Here is a 21,230-nt window from a genome sequence, read left to right as displayed (position 1 = left end):
AGGCACGAGATAACACTGGCTTCAGCAGAGTGGTAATGTAGGCGGCTCATCTATAACTCCAGGCCCACCTCCAAGGTATTGCTTGTGAGTCACCTAGAATGGAATTGATATGAAGAAGAAAAGATGGTTTCTCACCTTGTAACTGTTTTTCTGTGAGATTTGTTGCTCATGTCCATTCCATGACCTGCCTCCCCGTCCCCGCTGTCGGAGTTGACAGCAAGAAGGAACTGAAGGGAGGGAAGGGCTGGCGGGACTCCAGGAGGCGTTGGAGCCAGCCCTACAGGTACTGCTGAAGGGAAAAAGATTCCGGTAATCACGCACGAAGGCATGTACACACCTAGAATGGAATGGACATGAGCAACACATCTTGAAAAACAACAGTTACAAGGTAACCGACCTTTTCCAGATGACACAGATTTGGGTGGTATTGCTAATACAGAGAAAGACTGGGATATCATATAAGAAGATCTGGATGACCTTGTAAACTGGAGTAATAAAAATAGGATGAAATTTAATAGCGGAAAGTGCAAGTTCATGCATTTAGGGACTAATAAGTATTTTTGCTATAAGCTGGGGACGCCTCTGTTGGAAGTGACGGAGAAGGAGAAGGACCTGGGCATATTGATTGATCACAGGATGTCTATGAGCCACCAGTGTGATGTGGCTGTGAAAAAAGCTAATGCTCCTAGGATGCATCAGATGAGGTATTTTCAGTAGAGATAGGGAGGTGTTAGTACTGTTATACAAGGCACTGGTGAGACCACATCTGGAATACTGTGTGCAGTTCTGGTCTCCCATGTTTAAGAAAAATTAATTCAAACTGGAACAGGTGCAGAGAATGGCTACTAGGGTGATCTGAGGAATGGAAAACATGTCTTATGAGAGGACACTCAAAGAGCTTGGCTTGTTTAGCCTAACCAAAAGAAGGCTGAGGGGAGCTATGATTGCTCTCTACACATATATCAGAGGAATAAATACCAGGGAGGGAGAGGAATTATTTAAGTTCAGCACCAATGTGGACACAAGAACTAATGGATATAAACTGGCCATCAAGAAGTTTAGACTTGAAATTAGATGAAGGTTTCTAACCATCAGAGAAATGAAGTTCTGGAATAGCCTTCCAAGAGGTGCAGTGGGGGCAAAAAACCTAGCTGGCTTCAAAACAGAACTTGGTAAGTTTATGGAAGGGACGATATGATAGGACAGCCGAATTTGGCAATTGATCTTTGACTACTAGTGATAAACATGCCCAATGACCTGTGAAGGGATGTTAGATGGGGTGGGTTCTGGGTTACTACATAGAATTTTTTCCGGTTGTCTGGCTGGTGCATCTTTCCCACATGCTCAGGGTTTAGCTGATCACCATATTTGGGGTCAGGAAGGAATTTTCCCACAGGACAGATTGGCAGAGTCCCTGGGGGGTTTTTGCTTTCCTCTGCAGCGTGGGGCTTGGCTCACTTGCTGGTGGATTCTCTGTATCTTGATGTCTTTAAACCATTATTTGAGGACTTCAATAACTCAGTCATAGGTTGGGGTCTATTAAAGAAATGGGTGGGTGAAGTGCTGTGGCCTGTGTTGTGCAGGAGGTCAGATGAGATGATCATAATGGTCCCTTCTGACCTTAAAGTCTATGAGTCTATGAACCAAGACTGTAGTTTTGTTAAAAATCTTAGACTCTAGAAAGCATTTTTCACTTTTATTTGCTTGAAACTATTTCTAACTCAAATCCTATCTCTTTTTGTTAATTACCTTGTTTTACCTTTAATCTAAATCAACCCAGTGCTGTGTTTGAATTAGTGACAGCTAACTCCAGTTAAGGTGATATGTTGTGCAGCTTGGCTCTTTAGAGCAAAAAACCTTATTATTCCTCTGAATGGTCCAGAAAAGGGCTGGACATTGCAGAGCACGTGGGTTGGGGACGATTCAGGACTGGGTGGTACTGAAGTCATTTTGCCTGGTGTAACCATGGCTGGTGGAGGTGAGAGTGTGGCTGTCGTGTAACAAGCAGGCTGCTGGTCAGTGGCTGCATATCACACAGAAACTCAGTGCATGTTTGTATGCTGGCCGGGAATGTTCACACAGGGGAGCTACAGCATCAGAACATTTTAAGGCACTCAGGGTTACAGGGCAGGAGATGATGATACAACCTCTCCTTGGTCTGTACTGCACCCCACAATGTGACAGTGATAGATTCAAGGAGTTCAGTATTTAGCTTAACAAAGAGAAGAAGATTAAGGGGATGACTTGATTATAGTATACAAGTACCCTTATGGGCAACAAATATTTAATGACAGGCAGAGAAAGATATAACATAATCCAATAGCTAGAAGTTGAAGCTAGACAAATTCAGACTGGAAATAAGGCATAATTTTTTAAAAGTTGAGAGTAATTAACCATTGGACCAATGTACCAAGGGTCATAGTAGATTCACCATCACAGACAATTTTTAAATTAAGATTTGAAGGTTTTTTTTCTGAAATATCTGCTTTAGGAATGATGTTGGGGAAGGTCTATGGCCTGTGCCATACTGGAGCCTTAGATCTATGAATCTCTCTTTGGGATTCACAGTCATGGATACTCCCCTGGAATTAGGTGCCTAAACCAAGTCAGCTCTTTCACTCTCTCTCACACACACACAAGCAGAGATAACCAACACCTCCTACCGCATTCTAGCCAATAGCCCAGCAGTTCAGGGGCTTGTGTGGGATGTAGGAGACCTGTTTTCAAATCCTTCTCTGATACAGAACAGAGACATGAACTTGGGTTTTTCATATCTAGAATCCCATTTTTATATATTTTTGTTTTATTGGAAATATAGTTTTATTTCATTTTATCCCACCAGAGGATGGTGGGGTTGGAGAGAGAGCCCACTCCAGCTCAGTGAGGAGAGGCAGCCCCAGGGGTAACTGGAGAGTGATCTTGCCCTGTAGACATCCCAGGCAGCGGCAGCTCCTGTGTCTCACAGTGCTGGGCCAAAGGGTGAAGAGCGAGCCCGTCCCACATTTACTCCAGTGAGGGCAGTGGTGACTCCTGTGTCCCATAGTGCTAGACCCTGCTACTTAATCCATGTATTGTAACCTGGTGCTCGCGGTCACAGCACTGCTCAGATGTGACCCAGCTTCTCCATCATAACAGTGGAGGGGAGGCTGGGGCCAAATTTGAGTGAGAGGTGCTGCGATCCTGTGTGCTATGTTGCAATGCCACTGATTCAAATTTGGCCGTCACTCCTCCATCATCATGACAGAAAGGCGCCACGCCAAACCTCACTGGTGCTGTGACCCTGTGCAACAGATTTTTTAAATTTTATGTGTTTTTGTTATTTTTAATTTTATTTCATGTTATTTCACATTTGTAAAAAACACAGGTGAGCACTCTAACCACTGGACTAAGGCTTATTCTGCAATGGTCTTGGTCACTCTCTCCTGTTGAAGCTGTTCCACTTTGTATAAATATCCATCAGAGCATGGACTTGAACCTGAGTCTTTCACATTCCATTCAGCATGCTCTGAGAACGCCTACAAGATTGGGCCTCGCAGGCAAGACAGGTGGGGGAACGCCTAGTTTGAGAATCCTGCTAAGGTTTAAGCAGTTTCAGGAGTTAGATGGCTTTGCGCATGCCCGCTGACAGAAATTTAGCTGCCTAGGGAATTTAGGTGCCCACAGCGCTAGGTGGCACCTGAGCAGGGGCTTTGAGGATCTCAATGGGGCCAAAAGGTTGGGACGTAGGTGCCTAAAGTGGCAGTTAGGCTACAAAATCCATATGGACCTAGTCCTCGGTCATTTGCCCAAGGTCACATAGCAAATCATTGGAACACAGTGGAATTATAATCCATGAACCCCAACTCACAGTCTCCTGCTCTAATCATTTGACTTCGTTGTGGAAGAAACCGTCAACTATACATGAAGAATCTTGAAATCCTATCAATATATTTCCAGCTTTTAGTGCTATTTTAATACTAACAGATTCTGACTAATTAAGTCAAATTGGCAATTTTGTAGTGTGTTTGAATTTCCACATTCCATTAAATTAAAGTGGATTTTACTTGTGATGGAAATTTGATTAGTCTCCAACATCTAAATTTAGTATGCACATACACCCTGGGCTAGCAAAGCACTTATGTGCATGCTTAACCTTTAAGCAGGTGAAGAATCCCTTTGAAATCAAGAAGACTATTCAAATGCTTGAAATGAAGCACATGCTTTGCTGGGCCTAGAAACAGAATAGGTAACTGTGAACTTTATTGCAAATTAAAGAGTGATGAATTAGATGTTGTGCACACAGCTGCCCAATTTACACCCTTTAATAATGCCTACACTAAAGAGCTCTTTGGTGTTAGTTATTATTCAGAACAGGCGTACTTCATACTTGTGAAATCTACTGAATTTGATATTGCAGTAGAAATATTTGTACACAATGTCAAAGTTTATAATTAGTGGGTAGAAAATACTGCTTTAAAATCATCTCTGATCTTCTTTTGTCTCAACCATTGCAATCTTCTACATGTTCTCACTGCCTCTTCCTTTGCCCCCAAATGGCCATACAAAATGCAATTGCAAAAATCCTACCTTGCTCACTATTCTGATAGCCAGCCTCTCTCTTATTCTCTTCGTGGTTCAACTCACCTACTGCATAAAAGCAATAGCTACCTACCAGTTAAACTCACTATAGGGAAGCTTTGCACTGGCACATCTTCCCCAAACTTTCCTAATATAAATGAGGATTTGACTAATCTGGCTTCGTGTGAGTGCCAAGTATCAATCCTCCTTTCTCAGTCAACCAGCCACGAGGCTAATGGTTGGAAAAATATATGAACTTCTACAGTGTGTTTTAGAACTGTTAGGTTTTGCTTCTTTCTCTGAAAGTTAACTTGATGCTTAACCTTATGCACTGGGATTATCATTTTAATCAATGGTATTACTCCTATGTATAAAGTTAAGTTTGCAGGATCAGAGTCTTAAATTTTATTTTGTTGTCTAAGCAAATGTTGAATATCTCCATGTCATTTTTATCTGCATTCTTGGATGGTGTCTTCAACAAGTTGGATACAATATTCTGCAGTTTCCTTTTTGAACAAAGGATCATTAGTAACAAATAGAGAAAAATTTGTCACTGTATGGATGCCTGTAGCAACTATCCACTAATTTCAGATGTTCAGTCACCAATCTTGCAGTGATACACACTATTATTTCTTTTAACTTTCTCTCTATTTCTTCATTTGCAGTACTTGCAAGTTTAAATTTATGTGGAAAGGTATGTCCAAGGATAAAGTACTTTAATCCTCTTTAAATTGCCCTTTTTGTGCTACATAGCATAAAAAAAGTTTGCAGTTTTCTTATCAAGTTCAAGTCTTTGCATTTCTTGTTTTTTAATGGCATTTTTCTAATGACCAATGGATCTCTGCAGTTTTTTGGACGTTGTTGCACAGAAGCCTGTACCCTAAATTATCCAAGGTGATAGAAGACTGGCTCAGATTTTTACATAAAATTGTTTAGAAAAAGATATATAAGGAGACAGAGACTGTATTAGTCCAAACAAAAAGATCTATACTGATACCACCTGTGGCCCGTCCCGTGCTCAGGGTAGTCAACTGATAATGCCAAGGTCAGGGCAGGCTGCAAACGGAGAGCAGATTCTCCAAGCACTGGTGGGTGGCACTGAAGCCAGACTTCCCAACCAGCCACAAATTGCACTTCTGAATCCCCACAGAAGCCAGTATACAAATGCACACAGCCTCCTTTACTGCATTTCAGCCTCTGGCTCCCAGTCAGCCCCCTGGTCCAGTAAAGAGACCAGTTATTTAAACTATATGCTCTTTACTAAAAAGGTTCCCTCTGACCCCAAAGCCACAGTACCAGATCAATATAAGTTTGGATCTTACCTAAAATACCATGCTGCCAGCCAATCCTTTAGTAACTAAAACTAAAGGTTTATTGTAAAAAGAAAGAAACAAACCATAAGAGAAATGTTAAAGAATTAGAGCAATCAGATACATACAAATGATTGAAAGTCCATATACATCAAGTGTCTCGAAGAATTGTGGAGTTGCAGGCTTGTATAGTTCCTGTGCTGTGCACCCAATCTCTGGGTGGGTCTCAGTCCTTTGTTTCACAGCTTCAGTTCAGTTGTAGATGAGCTGATCCAGAGGTAAGCTGGTACCTGAAGCTGAGTCCTGGTTGTAGACTGGTGACTGAAGACAAAATGGATTCCCAAGGCCTCTGCCTTAAATACCCTCTGGCCCTGGCCATGTGGTTTGTAGGGTTTTACAGGAACTAAAGTGAAGTCCAGAGCCACATGGGCCAGTCCTGGTGCCTCATCAGGCATGCTGCTTGTGGAATTTTACAGGAACCAAAATGGAGTTCAGGGTCACATGGGCAAGTCCTGGTGCCTCATCAGGTGTATCTCCAGCTTCTCCCTCTGCGCCCCTTGCACCTTGGAATGTCTTAATGGGCCATTAAACAGGCTATTGTTCTGCAGCCATCCTGTCTGAGTCGTTATTCAGACAGCACCATTTGAAATACAGATATATCAAATATATCTGTAACTTCCATTTCACATATCACACATGAACATAAGTATTATAGAATAATCAGAGTTGGAAAGGACCTCAGGAGGTCATCTAGTCCAACCCCCTGCTCAAAGCAGGACCAACCTCAGTTAAATAATCCCAGCGAGGGTTTTGTCAAGCCGCAGCTTAAAAACCTCTAAAGATGGAGATTCCACCACCTCCCTAGGTAACCCATTCCAGTGCTTCACCACCCTCCTAGTGAAGAACTTTTACCTAATGTCCAACCTAGATCTCCCCCCCGCAACTTGAGACGATTGCTCCTTGTTTTGTCGTCTGCCACCACTGAGAACAGCCTAGCTCCATCCTCCCTGGAACCCCCTTTCAAGTAGTTAAAGGCTGCTATCAAATCCCCCCTCATTCTTCTCTTCTGCAGGCTAAACAAGCCTAGTTCCCTTAGCCTCTCCTCATAAGTCTTGTGCTCCAGCCCCCTAATCATTTTTGTTGTCTTCCGCTGGACTCTCTCCAACTTCTCCACATCCTTTTTGTAGTGGGGGGTCCAAAACTGCACACAATACTCCAAATGCGGCCTCACCAATGCCGAATAGAGGGGAATAATCACTTCCCGCAATCTGCTGGCAATGCTCCTACTAATGCAGCCCAATATGCTATTAGCCTTCTTGGCAACCAGGGCACACTGCTGGCTCATATCCAGCTTTTTATCCACTGTTACCCCCAGGTCCTTTTCTGCAGAACTGCTGCCTAGCTCGTCGGTCCCCAGTCTATAGCTGTGCATGGGATTCTTCCTTCCTAAGTGCAGGACTCTGCACTTGTCCTTGTTGAACCTCATCAGATTTCTTTTGGCCCAATCCTCCAGTTTGTTTAGGTCCTTCTGTATCCTATCCCTACCTTCCAGGATATCTACCACTCCCCCTGGCTTAGTGTCATCTGCAAACTTGCTGAGAGTGCAATCTACCCCATCCTCCAGATCATTAATGAAGATGTTGAACAAAACCGGCCCCAGGACCGACCCCTGACGCACTCCGCTTGTGACCGGCTGCCAGCTAGACAGAGCCATTGATCACTACTCGTTGAGCCCTATGCTCTAGCCAGTTCTCGATCATTTTATTGTCCAGTCATCCAACCCATACTTTAACTTGCTGATAAAAATACTGAGAGAGACCGTATCACGTCCACCGCTTTCCCCACATCCACAGAGCCAGTCACCTCTTCATAGAAAGCAATTAGGTTGGTCAGGCATGACTTTCCCTTGGTGAATCCATGTTGACTGTTCCTGATCACTTTCCTCTCTTCCAAGTGCCTTAAAATGGATTTCTTGAGGACCTGCTCCATGATTTTTCCAGGGATTGAGGTAAGGCTGACCAGTCTGTAGTTCCCCGGCTCCTCTTTCTTCCCTTTCTTAAATATGGGCACTATATGTGCTTTTTTTCCAGTCATGAGGGACCTCCCCCAATTACCACAAGCTTTCAAAGATAATAGCCAATGACTCTGAAATCACATCAGCCAACTCCTTCAGCACCCTTGGGTGAATTGCATCCGGCCCCATGGACTTGTATATGTCCAATCTTTCTAAATAGTCTTGGACCTGTTCCTTCAGCACTGAGGGATGTTCACCTCCTTCCCATACTGTGCTGCCCAGTGCAGCAGTCTGGGAGCTGATCTTGTCTGTGAAGACAGAGGCAAAAAAGGCATTGAGTACCTCAGCTTTCTCCACATCCTCTGTCACTAGGTTGCCTCCCCCATTCTGTAAGGGGCCCACACTTTCCCTAATCTTCCTCTTGTTGGTAACATACCTGTAGAAACCATTCTTGTTCCCCTTCCCGTCCCTTGCTAGCTGCAACTCTAATTGTGCTTTGGCCTTCCTGATTTCATTCCTGCATGTTCGAGCAGCATTTTTATACTCCTCCCTAGTCATCTGATCAAGCTTCCACTTCTTGTAAGCTTCTTTTTTGTGTTGATGTTCACTAAAGTCTTCTTTGTTAAGCCAAGCTGGGCGCCTACCATATTTGCTATTCTTTCTGCACATCGGGATGGTTTGTTCCTGTACCCTCAATAAGGTTTCTTTAAAATACAGCCAGTTCTCTTGGATTCCTTTCCCCCTCATATTAGCCTCCCAGGGGATCCTGCCCATCAGTTCCCTGAGGGAGTCAAAGTCTGCTTTTCTGAAGTCCATGGTCCGTATCCTGCTGTTCTCCTTTCTTCCTTTTGTCAGGATCCTGAACTCGACCATCTCATGGTCACTGCTGCCTAGGTTGCCACCCACTTCTATTTCCCCTACCAAATCTTCTCTATTTGTGAGCAGCAGGTCAAGAGAAGCATGGCCCCTAGTTGGTTGCTCCAGCACTTACACCAGGAAGTTGTGCACAAGACTCTCCAAAAACTTCCTGGATTGTTTGTGCTCTGCAGTATTGCTCTTCCAGCAGATGTCCAGGTGACTGAAGTCTCCCATGAGAACTAGGTCCTGTGAACTGGAAACTTTCCCTAGTTGACCGAAGAAAACCTCATCTACCTCGTGCTCCTGGTCTGGTGATCTATAACAGACACCCACCACGACATCACTCTTATTGTTCTTGCTTCTAAGCTTAACCCAGAGACTCTCAACTGGCTTATTTCCAGTTTCATACTGGAGCTCAGAGCAATCATAATGCTCTCTTACATACAGTGCGACTCCTCCTCCCTTTCGCCCCTGCCTGTCCTTCCTAAACAGTTTATACCCATCCATGACAGTGCTCCAGTCATGTGAGTTACTCCACCAAGTCTCAGTTATTCCGATCATGTCATAGTTTTTTGACTGTGCCAGGACTTCCAATTCCTCCTGCTTTTTTCCCAGGCTTCTTGCATTTGTTTATAGGCACTTGAGATAACTAACTGATTGCCCTACTTTCTCAGTATGGATCAGGAGGCCTCCCCTGTTGCACCCTCCTCCTTCTGCTTCCTTGTGGTGTCCCACTTCCCCACTTACCTTTGGGCTTAGGTCTCCATCCCCCATCAAACCTAGTTTAAAGCCCTCCTCACTAGGTTAGCCAGCCTGTCTGCGAAGATACTCTTCCCTCTCTTAGTTAGGTGAATCCCGTTTCTTCTCAGTAATCCTTCGATCATGGGATGTTGTTCCAGGATCAGGCCGCGGACTTCACCACTGTGTCACAGGAAGGCATAGCGGTAGCAAAGGCAGCACTTCAATTGGCCAGTGACGCAGCGGATACTGCCAGCAGGGCGATCACTTTGGCCATCGTCATGCGCCGCTGCTCCTGGCTCCAAGCTTCAGGCTTGTCCCAGGAGGTCCAGCAGACAATTCAGGACCTCCCATTTGATTACACTGGCCTCTTCTCTGAGAGGACGGATGAAAAACTCCACGCCCTAAAGGACTCATGAGCCACCCTGAGATCCCTAGGGCTCTACACCCCACAGGCCTCGAGGCGCCAGACCCGCCCTCAGACCCAGAGGAAACCGCAGCGTCCACCTAGGCTGCCCCCCAGACCCGCTCAACCCAGGAGGGGTCGGGATCGGTACCGGGCGCCCAGCCACCGCAACCGACCAGGGTCCTCTGTGGGGTCCCGGCAAGGCCCAAACAAGGGCAATGCGAGCAATAAAAGATTTTGACGGGGTGCACGAGGGTGGCACTCCTCCTTTCCCCCTGGATCTCTCCAAGCTATTTACCCACAGGCCTCGGCTGTACCACGCTGAATGGGAAGCCATTACCATGGACCAAAGGGTCCTCGGCATAGTCCTCAAGGGCTATGCCCTACAACTTACGGCCTTCCCCCCAAATCTCCCCCTACCCAGTCCCTCTTCAGGGACCCCTCTCACGACTAACTCCTCATACAGGAGGTCATCTCCCTCCTCACACTCGGTGCAGTAGAGGAGGTTCCTCCATGGGAACGGGGAAGGGGATTCTATTCATGGTACTTCCTAATCCCCAAGGCCAAGGGGGGCCTGAGGCAAATTCTGGACCTCCACCGTCTGAACAAGTTTGTCAGATGCACCAGGTTTCATATGGTTTCCCCAGCCTCCAACATTCCCGCCCCAGATCCAGGGGACTGGTATGCCACCCTTGACCTGAAGGACGCGTACTTTCATATCACTATCCTTCCAGGTCACAGAAAGTTCTTAAGGTTTATGGTAGCTGGATGCCACTACCAGTTTGCAGCCCTACCCTTTGGCCTTTCGTCCGCGCCAAGAGTATTTACAAAACGTATGGCAGTGGTAGCGGCCCACCTGCACCGCAGAGGGGTTCAGATATTCCCATACCTGGACGACTGGCTGATCCGGGGCAAGTCCAGGGCCCATGTGCGGAACAGCCTGGCTCTTACCTGCGCCACATGCACCAGACTGGGGCTGCTCATCAACGAGCAGAAGTCTACTCTCACCTCGCTGCAGCGCATAGAGTTCATAGGGACCACCTTGGATGCCATCCAGGCCAAAGCCTTCCTCCCTCAGACTCGGTTCAAGACCATGACCACCATAATCAATGATCTGCACAAGTCCCCCATGACAACAGCCAGGCGCTGCCTTCAGCTGTTGGGACACATGGCAGCATGTACTTATGTGGTGAAGCTGGCTCGCCACAAGCTCAGGCTTCTCTAAGGGTGGCTGGCCTCAGTCTATGTACCAGCCAGACACCTGTTGAACAAGGTGGTCACAGTTCCCGCCCAGGTACTGTCCTCCCTGGACTGGTAGAGGGACGCTGGGGAGAGGGACTATTACTGCCAGACGAGAGGGCATATCAATGTCAGAGAGCTCAGGGCAGTCCGCTTGGCCTGCAAGGTCTTCCTCAATTTCCTGAGGGGCAGGATGGTTCAGGTCCTTACAGACAACATGGCAGCCATGTTTTATATAAACAGACAGGGGGAGCGCGCTCCTCGGCTCTTTGCCAGGAGGCTACTCGACTTTGGGACTTTGCTGTGAGGCACGATTTTCACATATCTGCCTCTCACCTCCCAGGGGTCAGGAACAACGAGGCGGACCGCCTCAGCAAGTCGTTCTTACCCCGCCACGACTGGTCACTGCACCCGGAGGTGGTGACTTCAATCTTCCGGAAGTGGGGGGTTCCCCAACTGGACCTGTTTGCATCGTCCTGGAAAAGGAAGTGCCCAAAGTTCTACTTGCTCCGAGGTTCGTAAGCCGGGCTCCCTCTCTGATGCGTTCCTTCTAGACTGGAAGGGGACCCTCCTGTATGCGTTTCCCCCCATTCTGCTCCTGCCCAAGGTCCTCTTGAAAATAAAGAGGGACAGAGTGGACATGATACTGATTGCGCCAGCTTGGCAGCGGCAGCACTGGTACAGCATGCTGCTCGACCTGTCCATCGACATGCCGATTCTGCTCCCGAGGCACTACGACCTGCTCTTACAGGAGCAGGGTCGCCTGCTGCACCCGGACCTGGACTCCCCCCACCTGACGGCATGGAGACTCTGTGGCTGATGGAGGGAGAGAGAGCCTGTTCCATGCAAGTCCAGCAAGTTCTGCTCAGCAGCAGGAAACCTTCCACTCAGGTTGTGTACTGGGCCAAGTGGACGCGTTTTACCTGTTGGGCGGAGTCCCGGGGTATCCCACCGTCCGGCTCGCCCATACAGGCAATTTTGGAGTACCTGCTCCACCTGAAGCTCCAGGGTTTAGCACTGGCTTCCCTGAAGGTGCATCTGGCAGCTATCTCAGCTTTTCACCAGCCGATGGAAGGGCGTTCCCTGTTCTCCCACCCCATGTCAGTCAGGTTCCTCAAAGGGGTGGAGAGGCTGTATCCCCAGGTCCGTGACCTGGTGCCTCCCTGGGATCTAAACCTGGTCCTCGCCATGTTAACAGGACCCCCCTTCGAGCCCATGGCTACATGCCCGCTGCTCGTTCTCTCTTGGAAGATAGCCTTCCTGGTGGCCATTACATCGGCTAGGAGGGTCTCCGAGCTCAGAGCTTTAACCTCGGAGCCCCCCTACACGGTCTTTTATAAAGATAAGGTCCGACTGAGGCCCCACCCAGCCTTCCTGCCTAAGGTGGTGTCTCAGTTCCACTATAACCAGGATATCTTCCTCCCTGTGTTCTTTCCCAAACCACATGGTTCGGAGGAGGAGCGGAGATGGCACTCGCTGGACGTCAGACGAGCCTGGGCCTTCTATATCGAGCGGACTAGGCCGTTCCGGAAATCAACGCAGCTGTTTGTGGCAGTGGTGGACCGAATGAAGGGCTCACCTGTCTCCACCCAGCGCATCTCCACCTGGATCACTGCCTGTATTAAAACCTGCTATGAGCGGGTGAAGGTGCCGCTTCCAGGAGCTGTGACAGCGCACTCAACCAGAGCCCAGGCCTCATCTGCGGCCTTCCTGGGAGGAGTGCCCTTGCAGGACATCTGCAGAGCAGCGACCTGGTCATCGGTCCACACCTTCACGTCCCACTACGCCATCGCGCAGCAGGTGAGAGAGGATGCAGGCTTCAGCAGGGCCGTGCTGATGAGAGCAGCTCACCACTGACTCCTACCCTCCTCCAAGGTATGGCTATTTAATCACCTATATTGGAATGGATATGAGCAATCACTCGAAGAGAGAAAACAGGCTAACTTACCAGTAACTGTTGTTCTTCGAGATGTGTTGCTCATATCCATTCCACACCCACCCTCCGTCCCCACTGTCAGAGTCGGCAGAAAGAAGGGACTGAGGGCCCGCGGGGTCGGCAGCATCCTATGTACCGTGGCATGAGCACGGCACTCCAGGGGGCGCCTGAGCCGACCCTACGGGGCTAGCTAAGGGAAAAAAGTTCCGGGAATCTGTGCACGGGGCGCGCACACACCTATATTGGAATGGATATGAGCAACACATCTCAAAGAACAACAGTTATTGGTAAGTAACCCTGTTTTCTATCCATTCCACTGTTTCACAAAACTTCCTCCAATTTACCGCACGTTGAGTGGCATGCATTTATACCCAACGTTAACCACCCTTTTAAACTGCTGCTTGGCAGCTTTTACATTCAGTACACTTGGAATGAGAAGCGACATAGTTGTGAATTCAACAATGTGAAGCCTGCAAATAAAATGCACTTTATATAGAGCCACATTATCACATACCTTACCTACCTTCCAGAAATCTCTAATCTAGAAAATCAGGCCTCTTCGTAGTTTACAACTCCACTCCTTCCCCTCACTTCAACATCCAGTGACAGTCAATATCACCTATTAGAAACAACCCACTACTAGTAACTCCATCCAGTCACTGTCACCTCCTCACTAGACTTCTAGATAGTTCTATAACTTGTTTCTTCCACGGAAATTAAAGCCTAATATTTGTAATATCCATAACTTTAAAATATAATGTTCCTATATTCAGCCTAAATACTTCAGAATGAGATTCTAAATTTTAAAAAAATTTAACTCCCCCAAAATATCTTATCTCCCCTAAAAAAACCAAAACAATCAACTCCAATCCAATACTTGGGGGAGGGTTTACAACCCAGGCAGAGCCACTCCTTGAGAGAACCTCTCCTGAAGTTATGGACTTCCTAGTTAGCTACAAAAACCTTTCCTCAGCTTTGATTTAAGGCCCTCCTCCCTTGTCTCTTTCTCAGCTTCAGGGGCTGATACCAACTTTTAAGATCCCCTTTCTAATGTATATTTAGCTGAGGTGGGAAAACAGAATCCCTTATTATTAAGTGGAGCAGCACTAATCTCTCCAGACCTCATTATCCTTGGGGACAGGGCTGAGCTGACCCTGCCCACATCCCATTCCTCACCTTAGAGGCCAGCTCCTCCTCATCAGCCAGAGCAGCAGGCAGTTTGCTGTCCTCTGTCAGGCCTAGGCCCCAGCCTCCACACCTGTTCCCTGATGCTTAGCTCCAGCTGGTTTCTATGTGGGGCCCGGTTCAGTCTGTGGACGTGGAATTTGCTGCAGAATTTACTGAGTTTTTTGGTGTTTCCTGACACACTTTCCAGCTTTCACAAGACAGTGTCAGTGAGTGATTCCAGTGCACGCTACCTGCGCTGTTCCAGGGAATGTTCAATGAAACGCATGTGAAGTACCTTAACCCTGGGCTTTCCAGTGAGAAGCATTTGTCACTCTGTCCCATGCATCTGCGGGAACGTCACGGGCAAGCAGTGCCTGCTTTCCTTAGCCAGGCTTTTGCTGTGTTCCCCAGGTAGCGGGCTCGTGCCTCCTGCCCTGCCAGCCGCTGGGGGAGCGTGGGTGCCTGGGCCGGCAGGGGGGAATCGGTGAGGTAACGGGAGGAGGGTGCGGACAGTCTGAGGGGCTGGGCACAACGAGAGTCGGGACCAGCTCGCCTGTATGCAGAAGGCAGGGGACACACGCACCGCTCAGTCTCTGCTGCGCCACTGCCCCAGAGCCCTCCGTTCGCGGCCGGGCCTACCCGCCCCGACTTCCCTCCTCCTGACCGACCCGCTCCCGCAGGAAGAAGGGCGGTGCAGCGCCCGGGCGGAGGGATACAGGCCCTGCCGGATGAAGCGGTTTTGGCGCGCTGGTCGCAGGGACTTGTGGGAAGAGAAGGAGTCGGATTCGGTACAGACCGGGCCCCAGACCGGCTTTCGGAGCCGCCGGCGGGGCATTGGGGGGCTGTGGAGCCGCCATGTCCCAGGAGGAGACCCCGCCCGGGGAGCCCGGAGCTGCCCAGGGCTCGGCCCGCGTCGCCATTGACCGCCTCTGCCAGGACCTCAACCTGGACGCGGCCAGCGCCGCCGAGGCTCTGCGGGACTTCACGGCGCTGCGCGGCACGTACAGCCTGGAGGTGAGCTGCAGGGCCGCGACTGACTCCCGAGTCCCACTCGGAGCTGCAGCCCGGCGGGCTCATGGGGAGCAGGAGACGGCGCAGTTGCTGGGATTCGCCCCCAGGGATCTGGCAACCTCCGGCAGACGCCGCTCCGGTGCCCGCGCCCTGCGTTGCCGGGCGCAGCGGCCGAGCCCTGGGTCAGGCCCAGGACGTGCTGAGGCAGCTCTGAGGCGGCGGCAGTAAGCCGTGATAGCGGGGCCAGGCTGCGGCCCGTTTTGCCGCCGGGAGCCTGGAGGAGCGGGGATGGCTCGGTGCCAGCACATGGGTCTCCGCTGGGCTCTGGGACAGCAGCGTGAGCGGGCGTTCGTGCGGGCACCAGGCTCGGCTCCGGGAGACCCACGGCAGCGAACGCCCCGCTCCGCTGGGGCTGAAGGCTGTAGACAGCCTCCAAAGAAGGTCTGACGCAGTCATCACCAGCTCATCTTGAGGCGGGGCGGGTGTGTGTGCATGTGCTCGTAGTGTTAGTGTGGGGGTACACACGTGTGCCAGGGCCCCGGCTGACGGCGCGGACCAGACTCCAGCCCGGAACAAATTTAGCTATGCTGACAGAAGCCCTCTTCCGGCATCACAACTGTGTCAACATTGGAGGTTTTGTCAGCATAAGTATGTCGCGGGGGGGCTTTTTCACACTCTTGATGGATATAGTTATGCTGGTATAAGCATTAAGTATAGAGCAGACCAAAGCTATTCAGGAGTCCCACATGTGGCACTTTTATTTTGAAATAAGAATGCCTTGCTCAGGACAAGAGTGTGTACACTTGGAGTTGTTCAAGAATAGTTATTGCATCTTAAATTTACACTCTACCATAATCTAAAATAATTTTGAAATGTAAACAAGCTCTAAGTATTAATTATCACTCTGTATTTAAGGTCTGAGGGACCATTCTATTCCAGGACACATTCCTATTGGCCTTCTGTAGTACGTTTTTGGGAAGGGAGTGTAACCCTGCCCAAGCCCCCTTCTTTTGACATTGGGTACTTGGGGAGCAGTTAATCCTACCTGTGTTCTCTTCCTCCTCAAAGATCACTTCTCTCCTGGAATGGCCAGTCAGCACTTCTTTCCTAATGTCTAAAAAGAGATTTGAATTTATATTTAAGCAAACAACTGTTTAAGAAATAAGATGATTCAGATACATTATTTGAACTGGCTCTTGTTTATCCTTTGTGAGAAAACATAATTGGGTTTATGTGTCTTACTTTCAGAGGGCACTAGAATGATCTTAATCTTAAAAGTGAGAGCAGAGATGTCCAAATGTATTAGCCTGAGAGCTGAACAGACTATATCAAAGATTTTGCCCTGTCCTTCACCCTTTTCACCACTTATTTGCAAAGAGAACAGAAACCACAGGTAAATACAGCTTACTGCCGATCCTGATGCAGGGAATGGGGAGTAAGAATGGCTGGAGCATGCTGTGTATCAGCTAGACTCATCTGGCATATGATCCTTAGGGAACTGTTCACTGCTTGCACAAATTAGAGAAGCCCCCAAGTTTGATCCAACCTAGGTTAGGGTAGTAAATCAGTGACTGATAGTTGGATGGAGCTATGGTACCCTATGGTACAGTACAAACTTATGTTGACTCAAGTTACGTTGGCATACAGCCGCCACTGTTAGTACATTGCTTGTGCACATGCATACTTGACTTCTTGTGTCAGCAATGCACTTACTCACTAGGAGTGCTTGTATCAATGCAGAGTGCAGTGCACCATGAGTAGGTATCCTATTGTGCAGGTCACCCCGATCTAGTGCACTGTTTTGGGAAGTTTTGGCAATGCATGATAGGGCTGAAATGAGTCACTCGAGGTAACTGGGAGCATAGTTTGCAGCTATCTCCATCCCATAATGGTGTCTATATTCCATAATTTTTGTGCCTTTTTTTTCAAAACCCCACAAACCCATGCGGTCCTCGTCACTTTCTGTCATGTCTGACAGAAGCAAGGAACCTGCATGGCTTTGCATTATTATCATGAACATGGCAAGCACAGGGTGCACGATCCTGGAGTATTTGCAGAGCTGCAAGAAGAACTGAATCAGTGGGGAACATAACAATTCCTTGGAAGACAGATTGCTGTGGGACATAGTGAGAACCAATTCAAAGTTGTTGGTAGCATTCACGGAATAGCTGCAGATGGTGGAGTGCTGCTTCAGGGCTCAAGAAAAAAACGCCGACTGGTGGGATCTCATTGTAATGCTGGTTTGGGATGACAAGCAGTGGCTGCAGATATTTGGGGCAAGGCCATATTCCTGGATCTGTGTGCCAAGCTCACTCCAGCCCACCAGAGCAGGGACACCAAAATGAGAGCTTCATTGACAGTAGAGACGTGAGTGGCAATCACACTGGAAACTTGCAATCCCAGATTGGCACCGGTCAGTTGGGAATGAATTTGGAGTCAGGAAATATACCATGGGGGCCATTGTGATGAGTGTGTGCAGGGCCATTAATCACCTCCTGCTCCGCAGAACTGTGACTCTTGGCAGAATGCAGGACATAGTGGAGTGATAGACAACATACACACCCCTATTTTGGTATCAGACCATCTTGCTACTGAGTACATCAACAGAAAGGGCTACTTTTCTGTGGTTATGCAAGCATTGGTGGGTCACCTGGGGCACTTCACCAACATCAGTGTGGGCTGATCAGGGAAAGTCCATGACATTTGCGTCTTTAAAAACAGAGGGCTGTTCACAAAACTATAAGCAGAGACTTTCTTTCCTAACTGGCAGATAACCATTGAGGATGTTGAAATGCCAGTAGTGATACTGGGGGACCTAGCCTGCCCATGGTTCCTCTAGCTCATGAAGCTGTACACTGGCGACCCTGAGAGCACCAAAGAACAATTCAAATACTCACTCAGCCAGTGCAGAATGACAAATGTGCTTTTGGTTATGAAGGGTTGCAGCATTGTTAATTCACAAGATTGGACCTCAGTGAAAAAAATATCCCAATGGTTATAGCTGCCTGCTGTGTCCTGCATAATATATGTGCAGCAAAGAGGGAAAAGTTTCCGTCAGGGTGGAGGTGGAACAGCTGTCTGCTGAATTTGATCATCCAGATACCTGAGCTATTAGAAGAGCTCAACGCAGAGCTCTATGGCTTAGGAAGGCTTTGAAAGAACATTTTAACAGGGAGCCAGAGTAATGTGTGTTATGTGCTCTACGTGACCCTGCTCTTTTTTGGCCTGGTAGGAATTGTGTGGTGGTATATGTAGGAATATAACATTGTTAATGCACCTACCAATTTTGTTTGAGAATTTTCATATGGGTTGTGTGATGTGCAGTAACAGGTAATGTGGTGTTTTCAGAACTGCTGAGCAGTTGGCAGTATATGTTGTGAACTAATAAAGACGAATTATGTTCCAAAAGAAATAAAATTCTATAACAAAATCAGTGCAAAAAAAAACCCCCAACGCAATTTTGCAACAAATACATTAAAAACTTAATAAGAAAACAGAAAGGTTGAAGGGGGAAAGAACATTCATATCCATTTCAGCTATACAGATAACCAACTGGGGCTTTCACAGGTCTGTGTCTATGAAGCTCTGACTGTTTTTAATGTCCACTGGGGGCGGGAAGAGGGAGTGATAAGGTCACTGTAGCAACTCCTGAGGCCATGTGGAATGTTGTGGGAGACCGGGATGGTTATGGGAGGTCCTGATGTGGAGTTCTCAGTGGGCTGCAGAGGGAGGTTAAGCCTGGAATTATTGAACCTGCAGATCCACCAGAGTCTGCTGCATCTGTGTTTGCTTCCTGAGAAGCCTCACTGTGTCCGGGTGCATCTCCCTTTCTTTTTCCTGTTGGAATTCTTGGGCCTTTCTCCTCTCCTTCTCCAGGCTGTCTTCAGTGTTGATCCTCCAGGCCCTGTGCTTATGGTCTGATGCAGCACTGGCTTGTGGGATCTCCTGGAAAACATCATCCCACATCTTTTTCTTTCTCCACCTTATTTGGCTCCACAGGTGTAGAGTGGGAGACACTGAAGGGGGAGACACTGCTGCAGTGGTAGCAGCTGAAGATAAAACACACAGAAGTGTCAGTGCATTCACTACAGAAGTGAAACTTAAGATGTTGAACTCACTCCCCTTGCTCCCCAGAAGTTTTAAGCACTATTTGAGATTGCTTGTGCATGGCACTGGTCACTGTACTAGCCATGATGAGTATGGCCCACCGAGGGGGTAGGGGAAATGAGGGAATTGCTTGGTTGCAGGATTCTAATAGCATACGGCAATGACACTTGAGTAATGGCACCCTTTTCCACAGTTGGTGGTGATTTTAGCTGATATCTCATTCTTGAGGATAACAAAGGTTCTCGCACAGCTGCTGCTGGTGTCCTAAAGCCACCCAGGCTAGTGCTGCTAACCTGTGTACTGCAATGGTGCCTGCTGAAGTTATTGACTGGTGTGGGAAAGTGTTCTACTGTGGAGGAAGAAATAAGGCAGCCCTCCCTAGAAATCTTCAGCAGAGGATTGCAAAGTACTTCCATGAAAATGTCATCCGAAATCTCTCAGGAGGATTCAAGGGACATCCCTGTGTACATAAATAAACAGATCTGCATAGCGCCCCCCCGCTTCCCCCCAGCCTAACTCTAGAAGAGAATGAAAAGCAGATAGCAGCTCTACTTCTCTTCATTGTACTGCTATGCTTCTAGCACAAGTAAATTAATGAAAAGTCAAAAGGTTGTGTCCTGCTATTTGTGGGGGGGCAACCCTGTAATTGAAATTTTATCTACACATTTACCTGACGTTCCTTCTCCTGCATTGGGCTGACTCGTGCGGACTGAAGTAGAATAAAAAATAGGTCCTAGCTCACTGCGGAGCTGGATCCACCGGTCGCCTGGGTGGCTTGCAGTCTTTGTGACCTCTTGGCAGTTGAGTTCACTATGATGATATGAATCTGTCACAGAGGCCATGGATTCTGTGACTTTCTGGACCTCTGTGACTACTTGTGGGGCAGGGCTGGAGCAGCTGTCAGCCCTGAGGCTGCCAGAGCCAGCTTCTGGAACAGCTGACCTGCAGCCAGCTCTGGTGGTGCCAACAACTGACCGGCAGCCAGCTCTGGTGGCGCCAAACAACTGACCAGCATCCTGTCAGAGCAGCAACTGGGGTTGGGTCAGCCCCTTGGGACTGGAGAAGCAGCATCAGTCCTTGCTGTAGGAGCAGCAATGGGGCTGGAGCAGCTGCAAGTCCATACAGCACTGTTTGTCCTCCCTCTCCAGGCTATTTTTAGTAGAAGTCAGGGACAGGTTATGTCAATAAATACAAATTCACAGAAGCCCTCAACCTGTCCCTGACTTTTACTAAGAATACCGAGGTGTTTGTGTCTTTGAGGCTCTACTGTACTACTGGTGGGACAGACTAGAGATATTGTTTGATACTTGACCTGATTTAAGCTACAGGAAGCTTTGAGCTACTGAGTTCAAGATATAACTTAAAGAGGGCTTTATAAGAATAAATGATATTATGACCTGATTAATCTTTGTGTCTGGACAATAAGGTAGAGGCAATGCTTAGACTTTAGGGTGGTGGTTCTTCTATTTTAAAAATATTTGCTTGTGCAGTTCAGAAATAACTTATGAGAGGTAGTTTATAAAGGGTTGTATGTACTGATGCTCTTCTGGAAAATCAGTGTAGAAGTTGGCAATTTACCATAGGCATCTCAGTAGAAGAGGGTCTTGGGAGATATAAAGGAGGACAAAGTGGCTTTAACAATAGTTTGGAGGGGACATTCCAGCTATAAGGAAGCCTGGAAGAACTTCCATGTGAAGGTGCCAGTGGGGGAAAAATGAACTGGGCTGGCTTCACTGATGTTGCGGAAAAGGTCATGGGTTTTCTAGCTAATCAGTGGCCAGATTGTGGCCTTGTGGAGTACTACAATACAGTTATTATTAATAAAGAGATGCAGTCAGCGGAGACCTCAGGGCTCTGCAGTATGCAATGGTTCATCGTGAACTAAGT

At 48.0% G+C, this 21,230-nt stretch overlaps 1 protein-coding gene across 1 annotated transcript in view; it reads left to right on the top strand.

The window, feature by feature from the left end:
• The first annotated feature begins 14,834 nt into the window (after positions 1-14,834).
• RBL1 (RB transcriptional corepressor like 1) overlaps positions 14,835-21,230 on the top strand; it is a 62,781-nt gene continuing 56,385 nt past the window's right edge. Inside the window, exon 1 of the mRNA XM_067554517.1 lies at positions 14,835-15,239. Coding sequence (XP_067410618.1) covers positions 15,081-15,239 — 159 coding nt within the window. The 5' untranslated portion in view covers positions 14,835-15,080. The remainder of the gene's footprint in view (positions 15,240-21,230) is intronic.

Source organism: Emydura macquarii, unplaced genomic scaffold (genome assembly GCF_026122565.2).
Source record: "Emydura macquarii macquarii isolate MOO-44397 ecotype Brisbane River unplaced genomic scaffold, CSIRO-AGI_Emac_v2 contig_1483, whole genome shotgun sequence".
Lineage (NCBI taxonomy): Eukaryota > Metazoa > Chordata > Testudines > Chelidae > Emydura > Emydura macquarii.
Note: the sequence above shows the minus strand (reverse complement) of the source record. Positions and strands in the feature narration are given on the sequence as shown.